The sequence below is a fragment of the Anguilla anguilla genome, chromosome 7, assembly GCF_013347855.1.
Source record: "Anguilla anguilla isolate fAngAng1 chromosome 7, fAngAng1.pri, whole genome shotgun sequence".
Lineage (NCBI taxonomy): Eukaryota > Metazoa > Chordata > Actinopteri > Anguilliformes > Anguillidae > Anguilla > Anguilla anguilla.
In genome coordinates this window covers 37,932-57,500 of record NC_049207.1, presented here as the reverse complement: position 1 = coordinate 57,500, position 19,569 = coordinate 37,932, and the positions used below count along the sequence as shown (strand labels likewise).

The 19,569-nt window shown below is 44.5% G+C and overlaps 2 protein-coding genes across 2 annotated transcripts in view; both read right to left on the bottom strand.

Annotated features, from left to right (window-relative positions):
* The window catches only part of LOC118232652 (nectin-4-like), a 32,408-nt gene extending 24,448 nt beyond the window's left edge, over positions 1 to 7,960 (bottom strand). Inside the window, exon 1 of the mRNA XM_035427742.1 lies at positions 5,529 to 7,960. Coding sequence (XP_035283633.1) covers positions 5,529 to 5,535 — 7 coding nt within the window. The 5' untranslated portion in view covers positions 5,536 to 7,960. The remainder of the gene's footprint in view (positions 1 to 5,528) is intronic.
* A 2,932-nt stretch (positions 7,961 to 10,892) lies between these two features.
* On the bottom strand, positions 10,893 to 19,546 carry LOC118231305 (type I phosphatidylinositol 4,5-bisphosphate 4-phosphatase-A). The gene is made up of 7 exons (XM_035424998.1): positions 19,278 to 19,546; positions 16,530 to 16,723; positions 14,198 to 14,304; positions 13,965 to 14,070; positions 12,653 to 12,705; positions 11,588 to 11,678; positions 10,893 to 11,061 (listed from the first exon to the last, which is right to left on the bottom strand). Exons 1-7 carry the CDS (start codon positions 19,381 to 19,383, stop codon positions 10,918 to 10,920), a joined length of 801 nt encoding a protein of 266 aa, XP_035280889.1. The 5' UTR covers positions 19,384 to 19,546; the 3' UTR covers positions 10,893 to 10,917.
* Between the last annotated feature and the right edge of the window lie 23 nt (positions 19,547 to 19,569).

Sequence of the window (19,569 nt, the reverse complement as noted above, 5' to 3'; positions counted from 1 at the left end):
AGAACATCGTAGCAACACCCTAGAAACCTCATAGAACACCATAGCAACCACCTAATAACACCCTAGCAACTGCCTAGAACTCCATAACAAACATCTAGCAACACCCTAGCAACCACCTAGAACATCATAGCAACAACCTAGCAACCTCATAGAATACCATAGCAACCACCTAGCAACACCCTAGCAACCTCCTAGAACTCCATAGCAACCACTTAGCAACACCCTAGCAACCACCTAGAACACCCTAGCAACTGCATAAAACTCCATAGCAACCACCTAGCAACCACCTAGAACTCCATAGCAACCACCTAGCAACACCCTAGCAACCACCTAGAACACCATATCAACTACCTAGCAACACCCTAGCAACCACCTAGAACACCATAGCAACCACGTATTAACATGCTAGCAACTGCCTAGAACTCCATAGCAACCACCTAGTAACACCCTAGCAACCGCCTAGACCTCCATAGCAGTGGCCTAGCAACACCCTAGACACCACCCAAACAACTTCCTAGAACAACATACCAACTACTTCGCATGGTTCACTCTGTTCAACAAAGTTGACTTTGCATTGGTAGCAACCACACTTCACAATTTCTGCAGGAATTGTCTAGTTATTACAAGCAGCGAAGCTGGTGGAACCCTATTGTATCTGTTAGGATTATTATTATTCTTATTTTTCTCTGCTAAAAGTGTCTGAGGCTCAGCAACCATAAGTCCTAGAGCAACCAAATTTGGTAGGTGGGCCTATGGCCCCCCCACTACTCAGGCACTACAAATCACCTATGTCGGCCAGATGGTGGCGCTATAACAAAGGGTCATACTTTAAAAGGCCATAACTCCCACACCATAAGTCAGATCAACACAAAACTTCATCGACCGATACATTTGAATGTGTTGGGATCACCTATGTCCGCCATATTGTTTGCCCGCCATTTGGACTTTTTTATTAGTTGTGGTGCGGAAGAGCTGTAGCTCCACATCTAAGGTGTTATGACATCTAGTAATCTCCTTTACGGCAAGCGGCTAGAAGACATACATGGCGACGTAACTAAGTAATCCGACACCATCGGGTCTAGTTTTTATCAGTGAGGGGAGGATCTGAACTTCATAATGGACAATATTATGTATCTGGGCATTCATAAAAATATTCTTTCACCACTCAAAAATCGTATTCCGTCATAGCAACAAGATAAAACAATAGCCCTAAGATATGCCAATACAGCAGTGAAAACGCTGCTCACTGAGTAAGGAAATAAACGAGACAACTTTTTAAAAAATGAAACCATATCATTCTAGGGTCAATATCTGGGACTATATATTGAATAAATATACAACCTTACCATTGGTTTTACGCGTAGAGATGTCCCTTTTGAGACTGAGTGGTCATATATTGTCTTAGACAATACCTTTTTGAAATATACGCTCATCTGTGATGCCTGGGTACCTTCAAAAGTAGCTGTGCGTAATACCACACCTGTTGTTTACGGCGTTGTCGCCCTTTTTAGTACAGCCTGTTTTGATTGACAATTAATTTATTCAGTAAGTGAGAGTATAAGCTTTCTAACTATGTATAACATTTCTGATTTTGCTTTTGGAATAGCGTTTTATCAGTCAGCGTAACCGAAAATTTTCTTATCATCGCATTCACTTACGGATTCACTCTGGGGTAGCAGTAAAGACGCTGCACCTAACGAAACGTTGTCAACGATTTTTCATAATTTCTTGGAAAATACTGTTATTACTGAGGACTTCTGGGCATAACTAAGCCATATGTTTGCTGATAGACCTATCTGACATCGTTTTCTGGAGTAAAACAGAAGCAGATAGTATCATTGATTTACTGTCTCTGTCTCTATCTACTGAACACATAAAATTTCATCATTGCTATGTAAGTATTACTGCTCAAAATATAACAAACTTTCTTATGTCTACAGCTGCAGTTTCTCGCTGCAATTACTAATATTGAATATAAACAAAAGACGCAATTTATGCTGTAGTCTGCCAATGTCGAAATTAATAATATGGTACTCTGCAGGCAGCACGCAGGCAGCAGGGATGGTGAGTTGATATTTTGTTTTTTGTTTTGTTTTTTTCAATGTCGTATTTATTATTTGAAATATGTATTATTATTCTATCTGTCTCTGAGGCGCTCTGAAATGTGCATTCTCTGCTAAGCTGAGCAATGGATTGGAATATGTGTCTGACGTAGTGTTGCACGGTATACCGAAACTTCAGCACCATTTTGGTACTTAAAAAAAAACGGTGTGGTATTAGAATTTTCCGACGTTGGGTACTTTTAGGTCAAATGTAAAAGCCAGGGAAATGTGTCTCCCGCAGTACTGATTGAGAGGATGGAAGGTGTAATTTGTCAGAATCTTCACTAGATGGCAGTAGCAGCTAAGGTAGCCAAGTCAGGTGACGCGCACTTGTGTATTCCCTTCCTTGATACAGCGCAAGCTTCGACTCGGTACACTTCAGTAGCAATAGGTGTTCTAATTTGGAAATATTTTATTATAGGAAGATGCTGTATTGTTATTAAAATATGCTGTTTTTAGATCCATTTAAAAGTGAAAGACCTGTTTAAAGATTATTTAGTTTACAATTCTTTAATTTTTGAAATATATTTAATATATTATTTTCTTTTTTAGTGTTGTAACACTATAGGCATATGCTTATTAATATTTTGAACAGGCTTCAACTTAAAGGTTGTTAATAAACCATGAATTTGAAAATGAGGTCATCCCTTGTGGACATTACGTTTCTGATCTATTAAGGTAATTTCAGTATTGTTAGGTACCGAGTATCGAATCAGTGTCATTTAAGTTTCGAGTATCATTTCAGTATCGAGTATCGTATTGGTATCACAGTCAAAAGTTTAGTATCGTGACAACACTAGTCTGACACCTTTTTTAGTTGTGGCACGGAAGCGCTGCAGCTCTACATACACGCTGGGCTATATTATGACATGCCATCTAAGTGTTACGACATAGTGAAGGCCTTTATGGCAAGTGGCCAGGACACATCCATGGTGACCCAACTAAGTCATCCGACAGCGTCTCTTAGCACAAAATTGGCCATAAGTCATCAATATTTTATACAATCATCATGATATTCAGTAGATATGTTCGGTGAAGGTATATGATCATGAGGACAAAACCATTTTAAAATTGTTCCATAGGGGGCGCGATAGTGCCAATGCTTGGACCCCTCCCAACGTCGCCTGCGGCTTTAATTATTATTATTATTATTATTATTATTATTAATAATAATAACAAAAGAGCTGCTCCCCAGACTCAAGCCTTTAACAGAACTGATATATTAACCTTGACTGAAAGATGTTAAGAAAGTTAGCCAGGACCAGGAGACAGGACTTCATATGTGTTTAAAAGGGTGTTTGTGGGAATGTTGCAAGTTATTTCCCCCAGATGTACTAATGTAGGGTTCATTAGCAAAATGTCTGCATAATAACCTTTATACACTATTTTCATGAACTGACTGTTACATTAGTGGGCATGGCGTGTTTACATATATATATGTACAGGCCAAAAGTAGTAGGCCACCTGTAGTTTAAAAAAAAGACTGTAGGTAAAGCAGAATTCAAGAATTCAGTTAATACATGCACATTCATTGATACATTTTTCAACACATACATTTTTTTTTCAGTTTCTACCTACAATTGCACATTGCACAATTGCAAGAGATTACTTTTACTTAAAAATAATCACGGCTTTCCTCGAAAATAGCCTCTTTTCACTTTAATTACAATTAAATTTATTATTGGAAGTCTATCCAATCAATTTGCAAAGTCTGAGGTGGGGAAACGGCAGCCAAGGTCTGCTAGTCTTAAAGGAGCTGATTCTGCCTGTCCCCAATCTTTTAGGTCCAGTGCTGATGGTGCTTGGCCCTCTAGACTCTGTATTTTTGTTAATAGTACATAGCAAGGGCTTTTTTGTAGATACACACCCATTTAGACCAGCAGATTGTAGTTGCCGTTTCACTCTAGTCAGGGGAACTGGTTTCTCTCTAGTTGCATTCAGTTCTTCCTGTAGTTGTGGTGGTTTTACAATGGTTTTGCTTGTTAGACAACAAAATATATTTGTCTTCTGCCACTTGATCTTCCTGGTTTTCTCCTGTTAACATTACAGTCAAACAATCATATTTATGTCTTATTTTTAAAAAGTTCAAGAGTAAATAAAACCTGATCAGTTAAAGATGAACCCACTGATGCAATTCTGACTTCATAACAGATATATTTTTGTAAAGCCAATAACCTTTTTCAGTCACAATGTTTTGTAGAGAATGGCATTTGCTTGATTAGTTCATGAGTGCTTTGATTTTTTATATTTGTACATATTCACACCCTGTCTTAGTCACATGTACCAGGCACAACTGCTCAGTCTTCCTGCGGAATGCAGAAAATAGCCACGCCCATCGGCACTGCCACATCTAACCTGAATACCTGCGCACACACACGCGCACTCGCATGCACGCAAGCACGCACACCATCACACACATATACATGCACATGTACACACACTCAAACACTCTCATAAACAGGCAAACAAACATACACACACTGTATTTTACAAACATATGCACACATTATCACATACACTATCACACACATGCTATTACACACAGATACTTTCACACACACACACACACACACATACTCACACTTATACACTCACATATACAGGCATACTTGCACACACACATGCACCTAGAAAGAGGAGTGTAATTGGAGAGGGGGTGAGGGAGGAGTGTAAATTGAGAGGGGGTGAGGGAGGAGTGTAAATGGAGAGGGGGATGAGGGAGGAGGCAGCCTGTAAACCTGTTTCTTCCCCTTCATGACAGTTATATCCCCCAGGCACTTTCACTTCACTGACACAACAATTACACATCCACCCACTCTGTCTGTCTGTCTATCACACACTCACTTACACGCATATACTCACACACATGTATGCATACACATGCACCCACTCTGTCTGTCTGTCTCACACACTCACTTACACGCATATACTCACACACATGTACGCATACACATGCACCCACTCTGTCTGTCTCTGTCTCTATCACACACACACTCACACACAGACACATACACACACACACACATATACTGACACACACATATACACACGCACGTACACACAAACATGTACACACACTCACGCGCACACACACACACTTGTACTCAAAACTCATACACTCACAAACAGACACACTTGCACGCGCACACACACACACACACACACACAGAAACACGCTATCACACACACACACACACACACACACACACACAATACTACATGCATGCACAAACATACACAGGCACATACATGCATGCACAAAAACACATGCATACACGTGCACACACTTACACATGCATGTGCACACATTCACACACATGCATGAGAAGAAATCTCAGGAGGAACCTCTACAGAAATGAAATAGTCCTGTCTTACATCATTTTTCCCCACATGCATAACTTCGCATTTGGCTGTATTGAATGTCACCTGCCATGTTTCAGTCCACTTCTTGATTCTGTTCAGATCTTCTTGAATTATCCTGGTAGATTGCAGTGTATTTGCCTGGCCTCCTGTTTTTGTATCATCTGCAAATGAAACGTTACTACTTTACTACTGTTCTTTGTAGTAAAGTCATTTATATAAATGAAGAAGAGTAAATGCCCAAGTACTGATCCCTGTGGGACTCCACTTTGTACTGGACCATGCTCAGATGCAATTCCTCCTGATATGAAACTTTTTGTTTGGCTGTGCAATCAATTCTACTCCACCTTTGCTATGACTCCTGTGATTCCTACTGATTTCATTTTTATTATATGCCTCTTATTTGGGACTTTATCAAAAGCCCCGATCCAGGTTGTAGAATTACGTAGCCTCCTCAAAAAAGAGGTTAGTTGGACATGACCTCCACTTGCGAAACCCGTGCAGGCTATCTCTTAAAATACTACTGTTTTCAAGGAATAATACAAATTAGTTTCTAATGATAGATTCAAGTATTTTACATACAATGCAAGTTAAACTGACAGGTCTGTAATTTCCAGGGTCAGTAGGGTAACCTCTCATATATTAGCATTATACTGCCATGTTCCCAATCATCTGGTATTTTACCTGTATTAAAGGACTGAATAAAAATAGCTGTCAGAGGTCTGTAATAAATTTTAGCTAGTTCCATAAATAGATCCCATCAGGGCCTGTAGACTCTGTAGTTTTTGCTATTTTTACCACATGATCCTCAGTTTTTTTATTCCTTTCATTTATCTATGACACTGTGTTGAGGATGCCCCTATTGGCATACCTTTTGTATTCTCACTAGTAAAACACTATTAGGTATCAGCAATAGATTTTTTATTATTCGGCATAACTCCGTCCTTATTTTTAAACACCTTACCTCATCCTTAAGTTTCCGTTTTCTTCTACGGTACTGAAAAAAAACTTTTTGGATTTCTCTATACATCTTGGGAAATTGGTTTTTAAAAATACCTTTTAGCTACCCTTATTTCTTTTTTAACTTTGGCACACATTACGTAATTCCATATTCAATCCTATTAGTTTCTGAGCAGCCCATCTTAAGTTTTTTTAAGTAGTTTGAGACGTTTTAATCTGTCACACATAGATTTAGTCATCCACAGAAGAGATTGTTTTTAGTTTTTTCCTTACCTTTGGAATGAATTTGCACCTTGTTTCAATAATAATTCATTTTTGAATACATTCCACATTCAACCTAATGAAAATAATTATGTCTGAGATAGAGGTTTTGTTTTATGGATGGATTTCCAACATATGACGAGTACAGTTACAAAACTTAAAAGTATGTATCGTAAAACTAAAAGAAAACTTCCCAGATATAAACACATACAAACATTCCCCATAACCCTCTGCTGGTACTCGAACCCAAAGCCCCTGCATTAGAAGTCCAGTGCGCTACTACATTACGGCACAGAGACCGCAGTCACGGAAGCGCAGGTCTGCTTCACATGCACACATCCCATCTGGTGTATTTTCTGCTCAGCACGTCGCAGCATCAGGACCACGCTTTCAACATTTCCGGTATTTGCTGACACGCCGGCAGAAGGCCATCCATCCATTCCATACCCGCTTATTCCTAGTCATGGTCGCAGGGTGTGCTGGAGCCTATCCCAGCACGCATTGGGCGAGAAGCAGGAATACACCCTGGACAGGTCACCAATCTATCGCAGGCGCTAACACTTGATTTGTAGAGTAACAGAACCAACATGACGATCGTAATTTCAAAGATTTCAAATGCAGATTCTCTTAAAAACCTTAATAATTAGGGAGACTTGAATTGTATTGCTGATGGAGCATACATAGGCTAGGGTTGGGGTAGTGTATTGGAGTTTGGAGTATTTTTTTAACGATAATACATTTCAGTCGTGATATGTCAGGAACAGTGATTCACAAACATAACTGTAACACGCTATGATTTCAGCTCAGCGCCGCTATGGAGCTTTGCTGCGGTGTGACTGACAGGCGGAAGTGAATGCACGGATACGCAGTAAATCCTCACTCACATGCACGGGCACGCTCGTGAGGACTGCTACTGCTGTCACGCTTGTTTCGCATCTTTTGCAACCTGAACTTCAAACTGGATCGCGCTGGACCACAGAAACTGCAACGTCATCCATTCCAAACTAAAAAAAAAAAAATCAAGCTTGGATGTTCTGCCTGAGCATCATCCGTTTACATGCATTCAGCGAGCAGGCGATTGTTGTTTTTAGTGAATACTTTAAATATCTAGGCTATTGGCTTTGGGTGTAAAGACCCAGTGGTTTATTAACACTGTTCATTCGTTCATGAATACATTTTTGCAATTAAATTTTTAAAGGGTTAAGTTATGAGTTAATGGGGTTTAATAAAAAAACAACATTTATGTCTCAGACAGGCTGGCGCTGGTGAGAGTGATATGTTCCCCAGACATTTGAAGGTGATTTGATGCTTTGATGCGGGGGGGGGGGGGGGGGGGGAGTTGATACTTACACATTACCATGCAAGGGGCGGGGTTGATACTTACACATTACCATGCGAGGGGGGGTTGATACTTAGACACTACCATGCGGGGGGGGCGGTTGATACTTACACATTACCATGCGAGGGGGGGTTGGTACTTACACACTACCATGCATGGAGGAGGGGTTTTGTCAGTCTTTGGTAAATAACCTGTTGCCAGCGGTAACCTCCTGTACATATACTACAACTGTGCCACACGCAACTGTTTGTTTCATTCTTTTAAAGATGTTATTACTATGGTTGTGATTACATCTAATTTCCCGGGTCGATTTTTCATGGTGATGAGTGGCTGAAGTAACGCACTGGAGACTGAGCCAGCATGTATGAAAAGAGCAGCGTTTATTATCAGTGATGCTCCTCACTCAGGACATGGCTGTAGAACACAGATACAGAAGCACTGGACTGCTTTCACAGAGACTGCTTTCACAGAGCCTGCTTTCAGAGAGCCTGCTTTCAGACAGCGAGCTTTCACAGAGCCTGCTTTCAGACAGCAAGCTTTCACAGAGCCTGCTTTCAGAGTGCGAGCTTTCACAGAGCCCGCTTTCAGACAGCGAGCTTTCACAGAGCCCGCTTTCAGACAGCGAGCTTTCACAGAGCCCGCTTTCAGACAGCGAGCTTTCACAGAGCCCGCTTTCAGAGCCCGCTTTCACAGAGCCCGCTTTCAGAGAGCCTGCTTTCAGACAGCGAGCTTTCACAGAGCCCGCTTTCACAGAGCCTGCTTTCAGAGCCCGTTTTCACAGAGCCCGCTTTCAGACAGCAAGCTTTCACAGAGCCCGCTTTCACAGAGCCCGCTTTCAGACAGCAAGCTTTCACAGAGCCCGCTTTCTGAGAGCCCGCTTTCACAGAGCCCGCTTTCTGAGAGCCCGCTTTCACAGAGCCTGCTTTCAGAGAGCGAGCTTTCACAGAGCCCGCTTTCAGACAGCGAGCTTTCACAGAGCCTGCTTTCACAGAGCCGGCTTTCACAGAGCCTGCTTTCAGAGAGCCCGCTTTCACAGAGCCTGCTTTCACAGAGCCCGCTTTCAGACAGCGAGCTTTCACAGAGCCCGCTTTCAGACAGCGAGCTTTCAGAGAGCCTGCTTTCACAGAGCCCGCTTTCAGACAGCGAGCTTTCACAGAGCCTGCTTTCACAGAGCCGGCTTTCACAGAGCCTGCTTTCACAGAGCCCGCTTTCACAGAGCCCGCTTTCAGACAGCGAGCTTTCAGAGAGCGAGCTTTCACAGAGCATGCTTTCACAGGGCAGTGAGGCCTCAGTGTGCATGTAGTCCATCTCTTCACAGAACTATTTTCACAACGATCATCTCAAACCTTGTGCTCATTGAGAGAATCAGTGTAGTAATTCCACAGCTACAATTCAATCCTAATTAATGACTCCATTCTTATGACGTTAATATTAAAATCTTCACCAATGCCATGATCATAATTTTATAATTCACAATGACTTTCATTAGTACAGAACTCTCCTCCCCACCTGATTACCAAGGCAAGCACAGGTAAGCACAGAATATTTACATCTGCTGGGTAATGCCAATCCTACTTCCTCACCCAAACACGCACACACACTCACGCACACGAATGTGTACACACACACACACACTCACACACACACACACGCTCAGCAGTCAAGTTCACAGTGGTTAGGAACCAACAATATTCTATATATTTTTTAAAAAAGAATGTACAAGAATGAAAATTACCAAAACAGAATTCTGTAAATGATTTATCCATAGATGTAGTGCAACATGTTTCTTCAAATGAAGATTAAAATACCAAAATAAAACAATTATGTACAATTGATACAGCAATAAAAAATAATATTTAAATTTACAAAAAACATGGTTAGCACTTCAGGAAGGCTATGCTGCTGCTCTGTGTGTGTGTGTGTGTGTGTGCGTGTGTGTATGTGCGAGAGAGTGTGGTTGAGTGTGTGTGCATGTGTGAATATGCCTGTGTGTGTGAGCATGTGCGTGTGTGTGAGTGCGTGTGTGTGTAAGTGTGCGTGTTAGTGTGTGTGCATGCTAGTGTGTGAGCGTGTGTGGGCATGTGTGTGTGAATGAGTGCGTGTGAGTGCATGCGTGCTTGCTAGTGTGTGAGCGTGTGTGTTGGTGTGTGGGCGTGTGCGTGTGTGAGTGCGTGTGCTAGTGTGTGAGTGTGCGAGAGCATGCATGCTATGCACGAGAGCGTGCATGCTAGCGTGTGAGTGTGTGAGATCGTGTGCTAGTGTGCGAGAGCGTGCATGCTAGTGTGTGAGTGTGCGAGAGAGTGTGCTACTGTGTGTATCCATGTACTTGTGGATGTAATTTAATAAGAGCAGAACATATCACTCAGAGAGACAGACTACAGACAGGGTTCAGGACAGATTTGTTTTAGGGTTCACCCATGGGGGCAGGTTAGGGGTGTGGAGCAGGAGGACTGAGAGGGAGACTGAGGGCAAAACAAGCAAGTCGTGGGGCATTTTACTGCACCTCTAAAAAATAAAAAATAGATAATGCTGAATAAAATGGAATGAAACAGTGGATTATAGCTGTGGGAGAATACAGCACAAGGGCCAGGGCATACGGGTCAGGGTTAGGGGCAGTTCAAGGAAGGGAGAAATGCAATTTGCCCTCACAGAATTACGAGTCCTGTTTGTACATCAGGCTGAACGCAGTTTCAGGGTTTACCTGCCCGTGTGTATGCATTCTTTAACAATCTCTATCCATTCATCCATCCATCCATCCATCCATCCCTCACCATCTCACCCACACACCGCCCCTCCGCCCCCCCCCCCCCTCCCCTCCCCTTCCCTTCCCTTCCCTTCCCCTCCCCTCCCCTCCCCTCCCCTCCCCTCCACCCCCCTCCTCTCTCCCCTCTCTCTCTATGTCAGGCTGTGTATGGGCTGGCTGATTCTCATGCAGACCCAGTACAGAGCTCTGGCCAGACTGAGCAGGACCAGCAGGAGGAGGAAGGCCCAGGAAGCGTAGATTCCTCCGTAACGCTGAGCCTGTTTCCATGTTCCAGCCTGTGGGAGAGACACACACAGTCTGCACTGCACTCTTCCACCTCCAGCTTCATCTGCTTCACCCTGACTCTGAAGCTGTGACAGTTAAGCTGCTGTTATAGCATGTCTGGCATTGCAGACACGCAGGCACATACATGTACACACACACGCACGCACGCACGCTCATGAGCGTGCGTACGTGTGTGTGTACATGTATGTGCACGTGCATGCACAAACACACATGTACACACACACGCATGCACGTACACACATGTACATGCACACGTACACACACACACACGCACACACGTACACACACATGTACATGTACATACATACACACGCGCACACATGTACAAGCACGGACACACACGTACACGCACATGCATGCACACACACACACGCATGCACACAAACATACACTCACGCACATGCACACGTACACACACGCGTAAATTAAGGATCTAATCTACAATTATTTTATTCTCACCAATGTAACTAACAATGAGACATTATTACTGCTGCTGTTATAGCAATGTGTGCTCACCACCAGGCCGGCTGTGGCAATGCTGAAGAGAAAACACAGCAGGAAGCACCATAAGCTCCGCCTCCTCGGGTATCTTCGACCTATGGAAGAGCTGCACCATTGAAACGAACATAGTACGTTATAATGAAGGAAATTTAAATGTACCAAGTTAACCACATTTTTATTAAGGCACATTTAAACTTGTACATATATTATCAGACATAATCCTGCCTTTCATAAACATGAATATACACACAAAAGCAAGCTATGTGAAACACCCACAGGACTACAGTTCCCAGGCAGGATTAGTTCTTCTCCTCCTGCATCTGAGTTACTTTCCCAGCGTCCATCGCAGCCTGAGCTGGTTCCAGGAACTATCATTAATGTAAACTGGCTAATTTGGCGAATGAAGTATAGTAAGGTGCAAATGGTGCTCAGGCTGTGTAAAAAGGTATGCTCAGGGTGTAGTAAGGTGAGAGTAATGCTCAGGGCGTAGCAGGATGTGGGTAATGCTCAGGGTGTAGTAGGGTGTGAGTAAGGCTCAGGGCGTAGTAGGGTGTGAGTAATGCTCAGGGTGTAGAAGGGTGTGAGTAATGCTCAGGGCGTAGTAGGGAGTGAGCAATGCTCATGGTTTAGTAGGGTGAGTAATACTCAGGGCGTAGAAGGGTGTGCGTAATGCTCAGGGCGTAGTAGGGTGTCAGTAATGCTCCGGGTGTAGTAAAGTGTGAGTAATGCTCAGGGCGTAGTAGGGTGTGAGTAATGCTCAGGGCGTAGCAGGGTGTGCGTAATGCTCAGGGCGTAGTAGGGTGTGCGTAATGCTCAGAGCGTAGCAGGGTGTGCGTAATGCTCAGGGCGTAGCAGGGTGTGAGTAATGCTCAGGGCGTAGTAGGGTGTGAGTAATGCTCAGGGCGTAGCAGGGTGTGCGTAATGCTCAGGGCGTAGCAGGGTGTGAGTAATGCTCAGGGCGTAGCAGGGTGTGCGTAATGCTCAGGGCGTAGCAGGGTGTGAGTAATGCTCAGGGCGTAGTAGGGTGTCAGTAATGCTCAGGGCGTAGTAGGGACAGACAGACGACAGACACAGACTTACACTTTCCGGCAGTGAGGGCATCGGGCCAGTGTTCGGTCTGTGAACTCTGTCCACTGAAACATTGCAAACACATTAATGCTGCTTTACTAAACTGTTTCAAAAATAAACTTCATGATGTATAAACGCAAAAGAGTTTGGAAGAAAAGAAGCAAATGAATGCCGTCAGTTCTTAATTTAGCTCTGTAGTTGGTCAATATGTAACACCGTATGTGTCAGCCGAAAAGGAGGTGACTTGGCATTGCTTCCTCTGCGCAAATGCTCCACTTCTGCTGTAACTCCAGCCCAACAGAACTCATCAGCAACACTCTCTGCTGCAAACTCTGCTATCAATTCAGGATCACAGACAACCACGTACTCCTCTCCACAGTAACAGGTCAGCTGCCACTTCTCATCACACTGCAGACTGAGCATCAGCCGGGCACAAGCACAGTCAGTCACAGACACAGTCACAAGCAGACACAGTCACAGGCACACATGGGCATGGGCACAGGCACAGACACAGGCTAACCCAAGGCCTGAAGCCAGCTGTAAGTGGATAAAAGGAGGTTGAGAACCCATGGTGTGCAAATAATTATGCTGCTCAGCTTTACAAAACTTCTTCATTTCATGTAACTGCATTAAACGCTAATACAGTAGTACTATATTGTAACATTTCTGGTCAATCCACCCCCCAAACAACATGCCCTTCAAAACTTCATAGGTACTTGGAACATTTCTTCGGCAAACAGTAGCAAACCACATAAAGGGTTCTCAGAACTGGCACAGAAGATGATGCTGCTTCTTTTGATAACATTAAAGCACTGGTCTTACAGACAGTCTCGCAGTGACAATTGGGTCAGGGTCAGGGTTAGGGTCAGGGTTAGGGTTAGGGTCAGGGTCAGGGTCAGGGTCAGATGATGACCCTTAATTTTCCCTTACATCTTTTATTTCTGCTGCTGGCACAACAGGGTCTCAATCCATTTGTATTCTTTTAATCAGCGATATGCATGTACATACACACACACACACACACACACACGCGCGCACACATGCGCACACACACGCACACGCACGCACGCACACGCACGCACGCGCACACTCAAGGTGCAGCCCACAAGAATTCATTTTGGTCCACCAAAACGGGTGATCACCCCATAGGGATGTAAACACCTGCAAGTTGCAGCTGACAGTCTGTGCTGGTACAGAACCAAAACAACAAAAAATGCGCCGCTGTCAAAATACTTATGGACTGCATGGTATACATTATATTTATATAAGAATGTCTAAATAGAATGGTGGTGATGATAATGCTCATGTTGATGAAGGCTCCTACCAGAAAGGTGTTACTGCAGTGCCCACAGGTGACCCGCGCTCCAGCGGGCTGCGGGTCGGGGCTGGCCGGGCCCGGGTGGACTGGACCCAGATTTATTATCCTCTTACTGCAACACAGAACCACTCATCACACTGATCCTAGAACAGCTAAACCATGAACAAAACCATCCCCCTCCCCCTCTCCCCCTCCCTCTCCCTCCCTCCCCTTATCCCTCTCCCTCCCCCTCCCCTCACCAGTATGGGCGGGGGCAGGCAATGCGTTGGGAGGTGATCTTGCAGATGAGCAGGCAGTTACAGGGACAGCGCACATACTTCTTCCCTGGAGGAGCATTTTTAATCGGCTGTAAAGGAGAAAGGAGGGGGGGGGGGGCAGATGTAGGGAGGGAAAGGGTAGTATGATGAATTATAAGAGAAACCCACACTGAAATATTTTACATTTGGGGTTCACATTGACTGATATAAATGTGTTACAGGCGAGGGTTGTGCATTATTAGGATGTAATACGGTTAAATGAGGAATATGATCTGCAGAATATCCATTAACCTTTTTTTTTCTAAAGATCTTAAATATATTCTTGGGGGAAGTACTGGTGTGCTTTCAGATTTGTGCACTGGGTAACTGTGCAGCAGGACTGCATAATTGTGCATCAACACTGTAACTGTGCAGCAGGACTGTGTAACTGCGCAGCAACACTGTAACTGCAGCAGGACTGTGTAACTGTGGAGCAGGAGAGTAACTGTGCAGCAGGACTGTGTAACTGTGGAGCAAGAGAGTAACTATGCAGCAGGAGAGTAACTGTGCAGCAGGAGTGTGTAACTGTGCAGCAGGAGAGTAACTGTGCAGCAGGACTGTGTAACTGTAAAGCAGGAGAGTAACTGTGCAGCAGAACTGTGCAACTGTGCAGCAGGACTGTGTAACTGCGCAGCAGGACTGTGTAACTGTGCAGCAGGACTGTGTAACTGTGGAGCAGGAGAGTAACTGTGCAGCAGGACTGTGTAACTGCGCAGCAGGACTGTGTAACTGTGGAGCAGGAGAGTAACTGTGCAGCAGAACTGTGTAACTGTGCAGCAACACTGTAACTGTGCAGCAGGACTGTGTAACTGTGGAGCAGGACTGTGTAACTGTGCAGCAACACTGTAACTGTGCAGCAGGACTGTGTAACTGTGGAGCAGGAGAGTAACTGCGCAGCAGGACTATGTAACTGTGGAGCAGGAGAGTAACTGTGCAGCAGAACTGTGTAACTGTGCAGCAACACTGTAACTGTGCAGCAGGACTGTGTAACTGTGCAGCAACACTAACTGTGCAGCAGGACTGTGTAACTGTGCAGAAACACTGTAACTGTGCAGCAGGACTGTGTAACTGTGCAGCAACACTGTAACTGTGCAGCAACACTGTAACTGTGCAGCAGGACTGTGTAACTGTGCATCAACACTGTAACTGTGCAGCAGGACTGTGTAACTGTGCAGCAACACTAACTGTGCAGCAGGACTGTGTAACTGTGCAGAAACACTAACTGCGCAGCAGGACTGTGTAACTGTGCAGCAGGAGAGTAACTGCGCAGCAGGACTGTAACTGTGCAGCAGGACTGTGTAACTGTGCAGCAACACTATAACTGTGTAGCAGGACTGTGTAACTATGCAGCAGGAGAGTAACCGTGCAGCAGGACTGTGTAACTGCGCAGCAGGACTGTGTAACTGCACAGCAGGACTGTGTAACTGCACAGCAGGACTGTAACTGTGCAGCAGGACTGTGTAACCATGCAGCAGGAGAGTAACTGCGCAGCAGGACTGTGTAAGTGCACAGCAGGACTGTGTAACTATGCAGCAGGACTGTGTAACTGCAAAGCAGGACTGTGTAACTGTGCAGCAGGACTGTGTAACTGCACAGCAGGACTGTGTAACTATGCAGCAGGAGAGTAACTGTGCAGCAGGACTGTGTAACTGCGCAGCAGGACTGTAAAGGCTAATTTATGCTTCGGAGACAAAGTGTCATGCGACATGTTGCGGGACAAAAATGCAAATTCGACAGTTTTGACGTTAAGCCGACACTTTTAGAGGGTTGGCGACGGGTGTGGCGTACCTGCTGATTTTTGTAAGGTTCGGGCGCCGTCTTAAGTGTCGCGCAGCTATGATTGGATGGCTGAAATGAAGGCAAAAAGGTTGCCATGGCGACGTTGTCATAAAGTTTTTCCCGACCGTGAAAACTGCCAGAAAGAAATTTTAGGATAGCGCTTCTGATGTTGCTTGTGTCGAAAGTGCTGGACGAAACAGCGATAGATTTACCCACTAGCCACATCTGTCCAAAATGTAAACAAGTCAGGCAGTTTTATGACTTTTATGATAAAAATTTTATGACAACGTTAGTGGCGCTGCCATTTTTCGCGGAATGTAAACAAACCTCTGATTGGCTTGGCGTCTGGTTGCTATAGTAACAACGCGTACTGTCGCTGAACTATAAATGCAAAACGTCACGCGACAAAGTTCTACTGGCCAACACTTTGTAGTACGACACTTTGTCGCCGAAGCATAAATTAGCCTTTACTGTGCAGCAGGACTGTGTAACTCACAGTGGCTTCGTTGCACACCCCACACTTGACCACATGCTGGTGGATCTTGCCCTCCACGCTGATGAGGCTCTGGCACACTCTGCAGCTGATGACCGGCGCACTCCCGCTCTCCGGAGAGGTGAGGGGGGAGTATGGGGGGGGGTCTTCACCTGGCAGCACAGAGGGCTGGGAGGGGCTCGGAAAGGGCGGGAAACCTGAGAGAGGGCAGGAGGGAGCTTAATTAACACCTTTGATTTTTCCCTGATTGGCTACTCACTCCTCAGCTTTCCCATTTATGCAGCCGCCAGCAGCTTCCTGTTCTCTGCAACCTGCCATTAAACATTAGCATCTTCAGCAGGTAGTACAGTCCAAATAACCCACAAACCTTTCAAAAAACAACCACTGGCAAACATGTCACCAAACACCGCTGTCCGTACACTCAATGCAAACATGTCACCAAACCCGCTGTCCGTACAGTCAATGCAAACATGTCACCAAACCCGCTGTCCGTACACTCAATGCAAACATGTCACCAAACACCGATGTCCGTACACTCAATGCAGGAACACTCGGCAAACAGCAGTGACCCATGTAAATAAAATGCTCAGGGAGACGCAGCAGTTAAGCCCTGTATCTCTCATCTTCTGCTGACTCATTTCGGAATTGTTAGATTCAAAATGCATATTATTTTGTGGCAGTGTTCAGTGTGTGTGTGTTTGTGAGTCACAATGCTCCCAAACTTTTTCTGCTAGAGGTTTAGAAGTGATAAATGATTAATTTACATGCATTTGAGAAGCGTAGGGAGCTGGCAAACGGTGGGCGATTGCGGGTAATACAGTGGGGTAGAAATCCACTGGTTTTGTATGGGTGGCGTAATAGGGGCAATATAGCACTAGTACTACATATTGATAGCACATTTTCAAATGTTATGTAAATTTGCATTAGTACTTGTTGATTCATTTAATCAGTATTCGCTATCAGAACTGGACAAATCTTTTAAACAGAACTTGTGGTCTGAATTAGGCGATTCTTTTGGACCATACCTTCTATCGGAATCGGGTGATTCTTTTAGAAAGAACTTTGTATCATAATCAGCCAAAAAACAAATGTATGGCTCCAGCTCCAGCAGGAGCACAGATGCAGCAGTTTAAAGCTGACTGTAGGACGGCTGCCAGAGAGAGCTGTATGAGCATTTACTGATTGTTGTAACAGTGTTCCTTGCACCCCCCTCAGGTAAAGCTGAGTCAGATGAAAGCAGTGGTGATGCAGACATTGCCTTTGTGACTGAATTAAAGTCAAAACCCTTTGCAGCACGTAGCCTGCACCACAGATACTGTAGTGTTACGGTGTCAATGTACAGCGACACAGTTAGACTAGGCAGGGGAGCTTTAGTGCAGTTGAATAAAGTTACAGAATCACACACTGAACCCTCATGCTCAAGAGTCCTGGCCATTCCTGAACTCTTATGTTGAGGCCATTCTAACAACATCTGCAGAAGTGTGTAAGAGGTCAGGAGAGTGGGAAAATGTTTGCATTCCATAATTCCACAGGAACCTGATCCACACGTGTTGATTAAGGAGCAATATGGATAGCAGTAAATTAAGCACAGAATAACAGCATTAAATACTAAACATGTGCATCTGGAGGCATATACCTGTAGTGAAGCCAAATCTGCCATACAGAAATACATCTCCCAGAATGCCGCGAATACAAAGTACAACCTGCGCCCAACGGCGATTCTGATTGGTTGCATAATCGAACAAGATTAAACGGCTTTGGGAGTGGTTATAAACATTGCTATAAATCAAATCAGCCGCTGTCGTAGGCAATGTTAGTATTTATTTCCTCATTGCTGGAAAATAAAAAGCTGAAATAAGGTTAGCGCCACACATAGTTTAAATCAGCAAGTGCAATCGCTCGTACATAAAAAAATCCAAAGTCTGCATGCTAACACGCACGTCAATGGATCAAGCATTGCAGCTAGCATTCCAAACTAGCCTGCCAATGACCACATCCCGCAAATCCGTGTTCAGACAATAATGCAAGCAAGTGGCTTCTGTAATTGCAACATTTCATGTAGCATTAAGAGGCCGGCTATTTACCTGCTTTAATAGCTGCAATAAACCGAGCATCACAAAGGGAGCGCTAACAAAGACAGACCACTAAGTTATTACTAGCATCAAAATAACGTTAATGAAATATGAACATTATTATAGTTACAATGCACGAGTCCAGTCAGCCCAAAATGTAACATTACTAAGCTAACAAGCTAGCGTTAGATAGCCAACTTGCAGCCATGTAAAGGGTATGACAGTTTCAACAGCTGACTGGCTGATATCGGAGTTTATAACAGGCTAATGAGTAAACTGGCCAACTAATGATAGTCAGACTACCCATCTGCGTGAGGACGAGGTTTATGTATTCGGACGTATGGATTTGCGCCTCCATAACAAAACGGCGTTGGTTCCTGGATTATCATTCGCATGCAAGCGAAGATGTTTAGCTAGCAACTGCTGCAAATGTTAACAACAGTAATCATGATAGCTAGGTAGCTACTGCAGCAAACGTTAACGGTAACCATAGCTACAGCTGCAAATGTGAACGGTATCCAGGATAGCTACCTGCGCAACACTACGATGGAGGCCGAAGGTGAGCGCTGACGTTGCTAGCTGGCTAACTGTATACCGTGGAGTGTTAGCTCCCTGGCTACCATTGTTGTCCACAGCTAACGAGTTGACCGCTATCAAGACCACAGTAAAGCGTACTCACTTTGCGGTTTGGTTGGCAGGCCATACGGCGTAATTCCAGGTAACACACCGCCATTACCTCCGTCACCGAGATCCGACAATAACGGTGATCGCTCACCGTCCGCCATATCAAAAACACGGGTGTGAAACAGGATGAATACACAGAAGCACAGCCAGCTAGCAGATCCGCCCCGCCATAGACATGTACAAGTAGACGCTGGGAGTATTGACGCGCAAGCAAAACGCCTCACATGACGATACGTTACGTACGCTAGGCCGGCATGCACCACGTGACGAAGGCGTGTCATGTGACT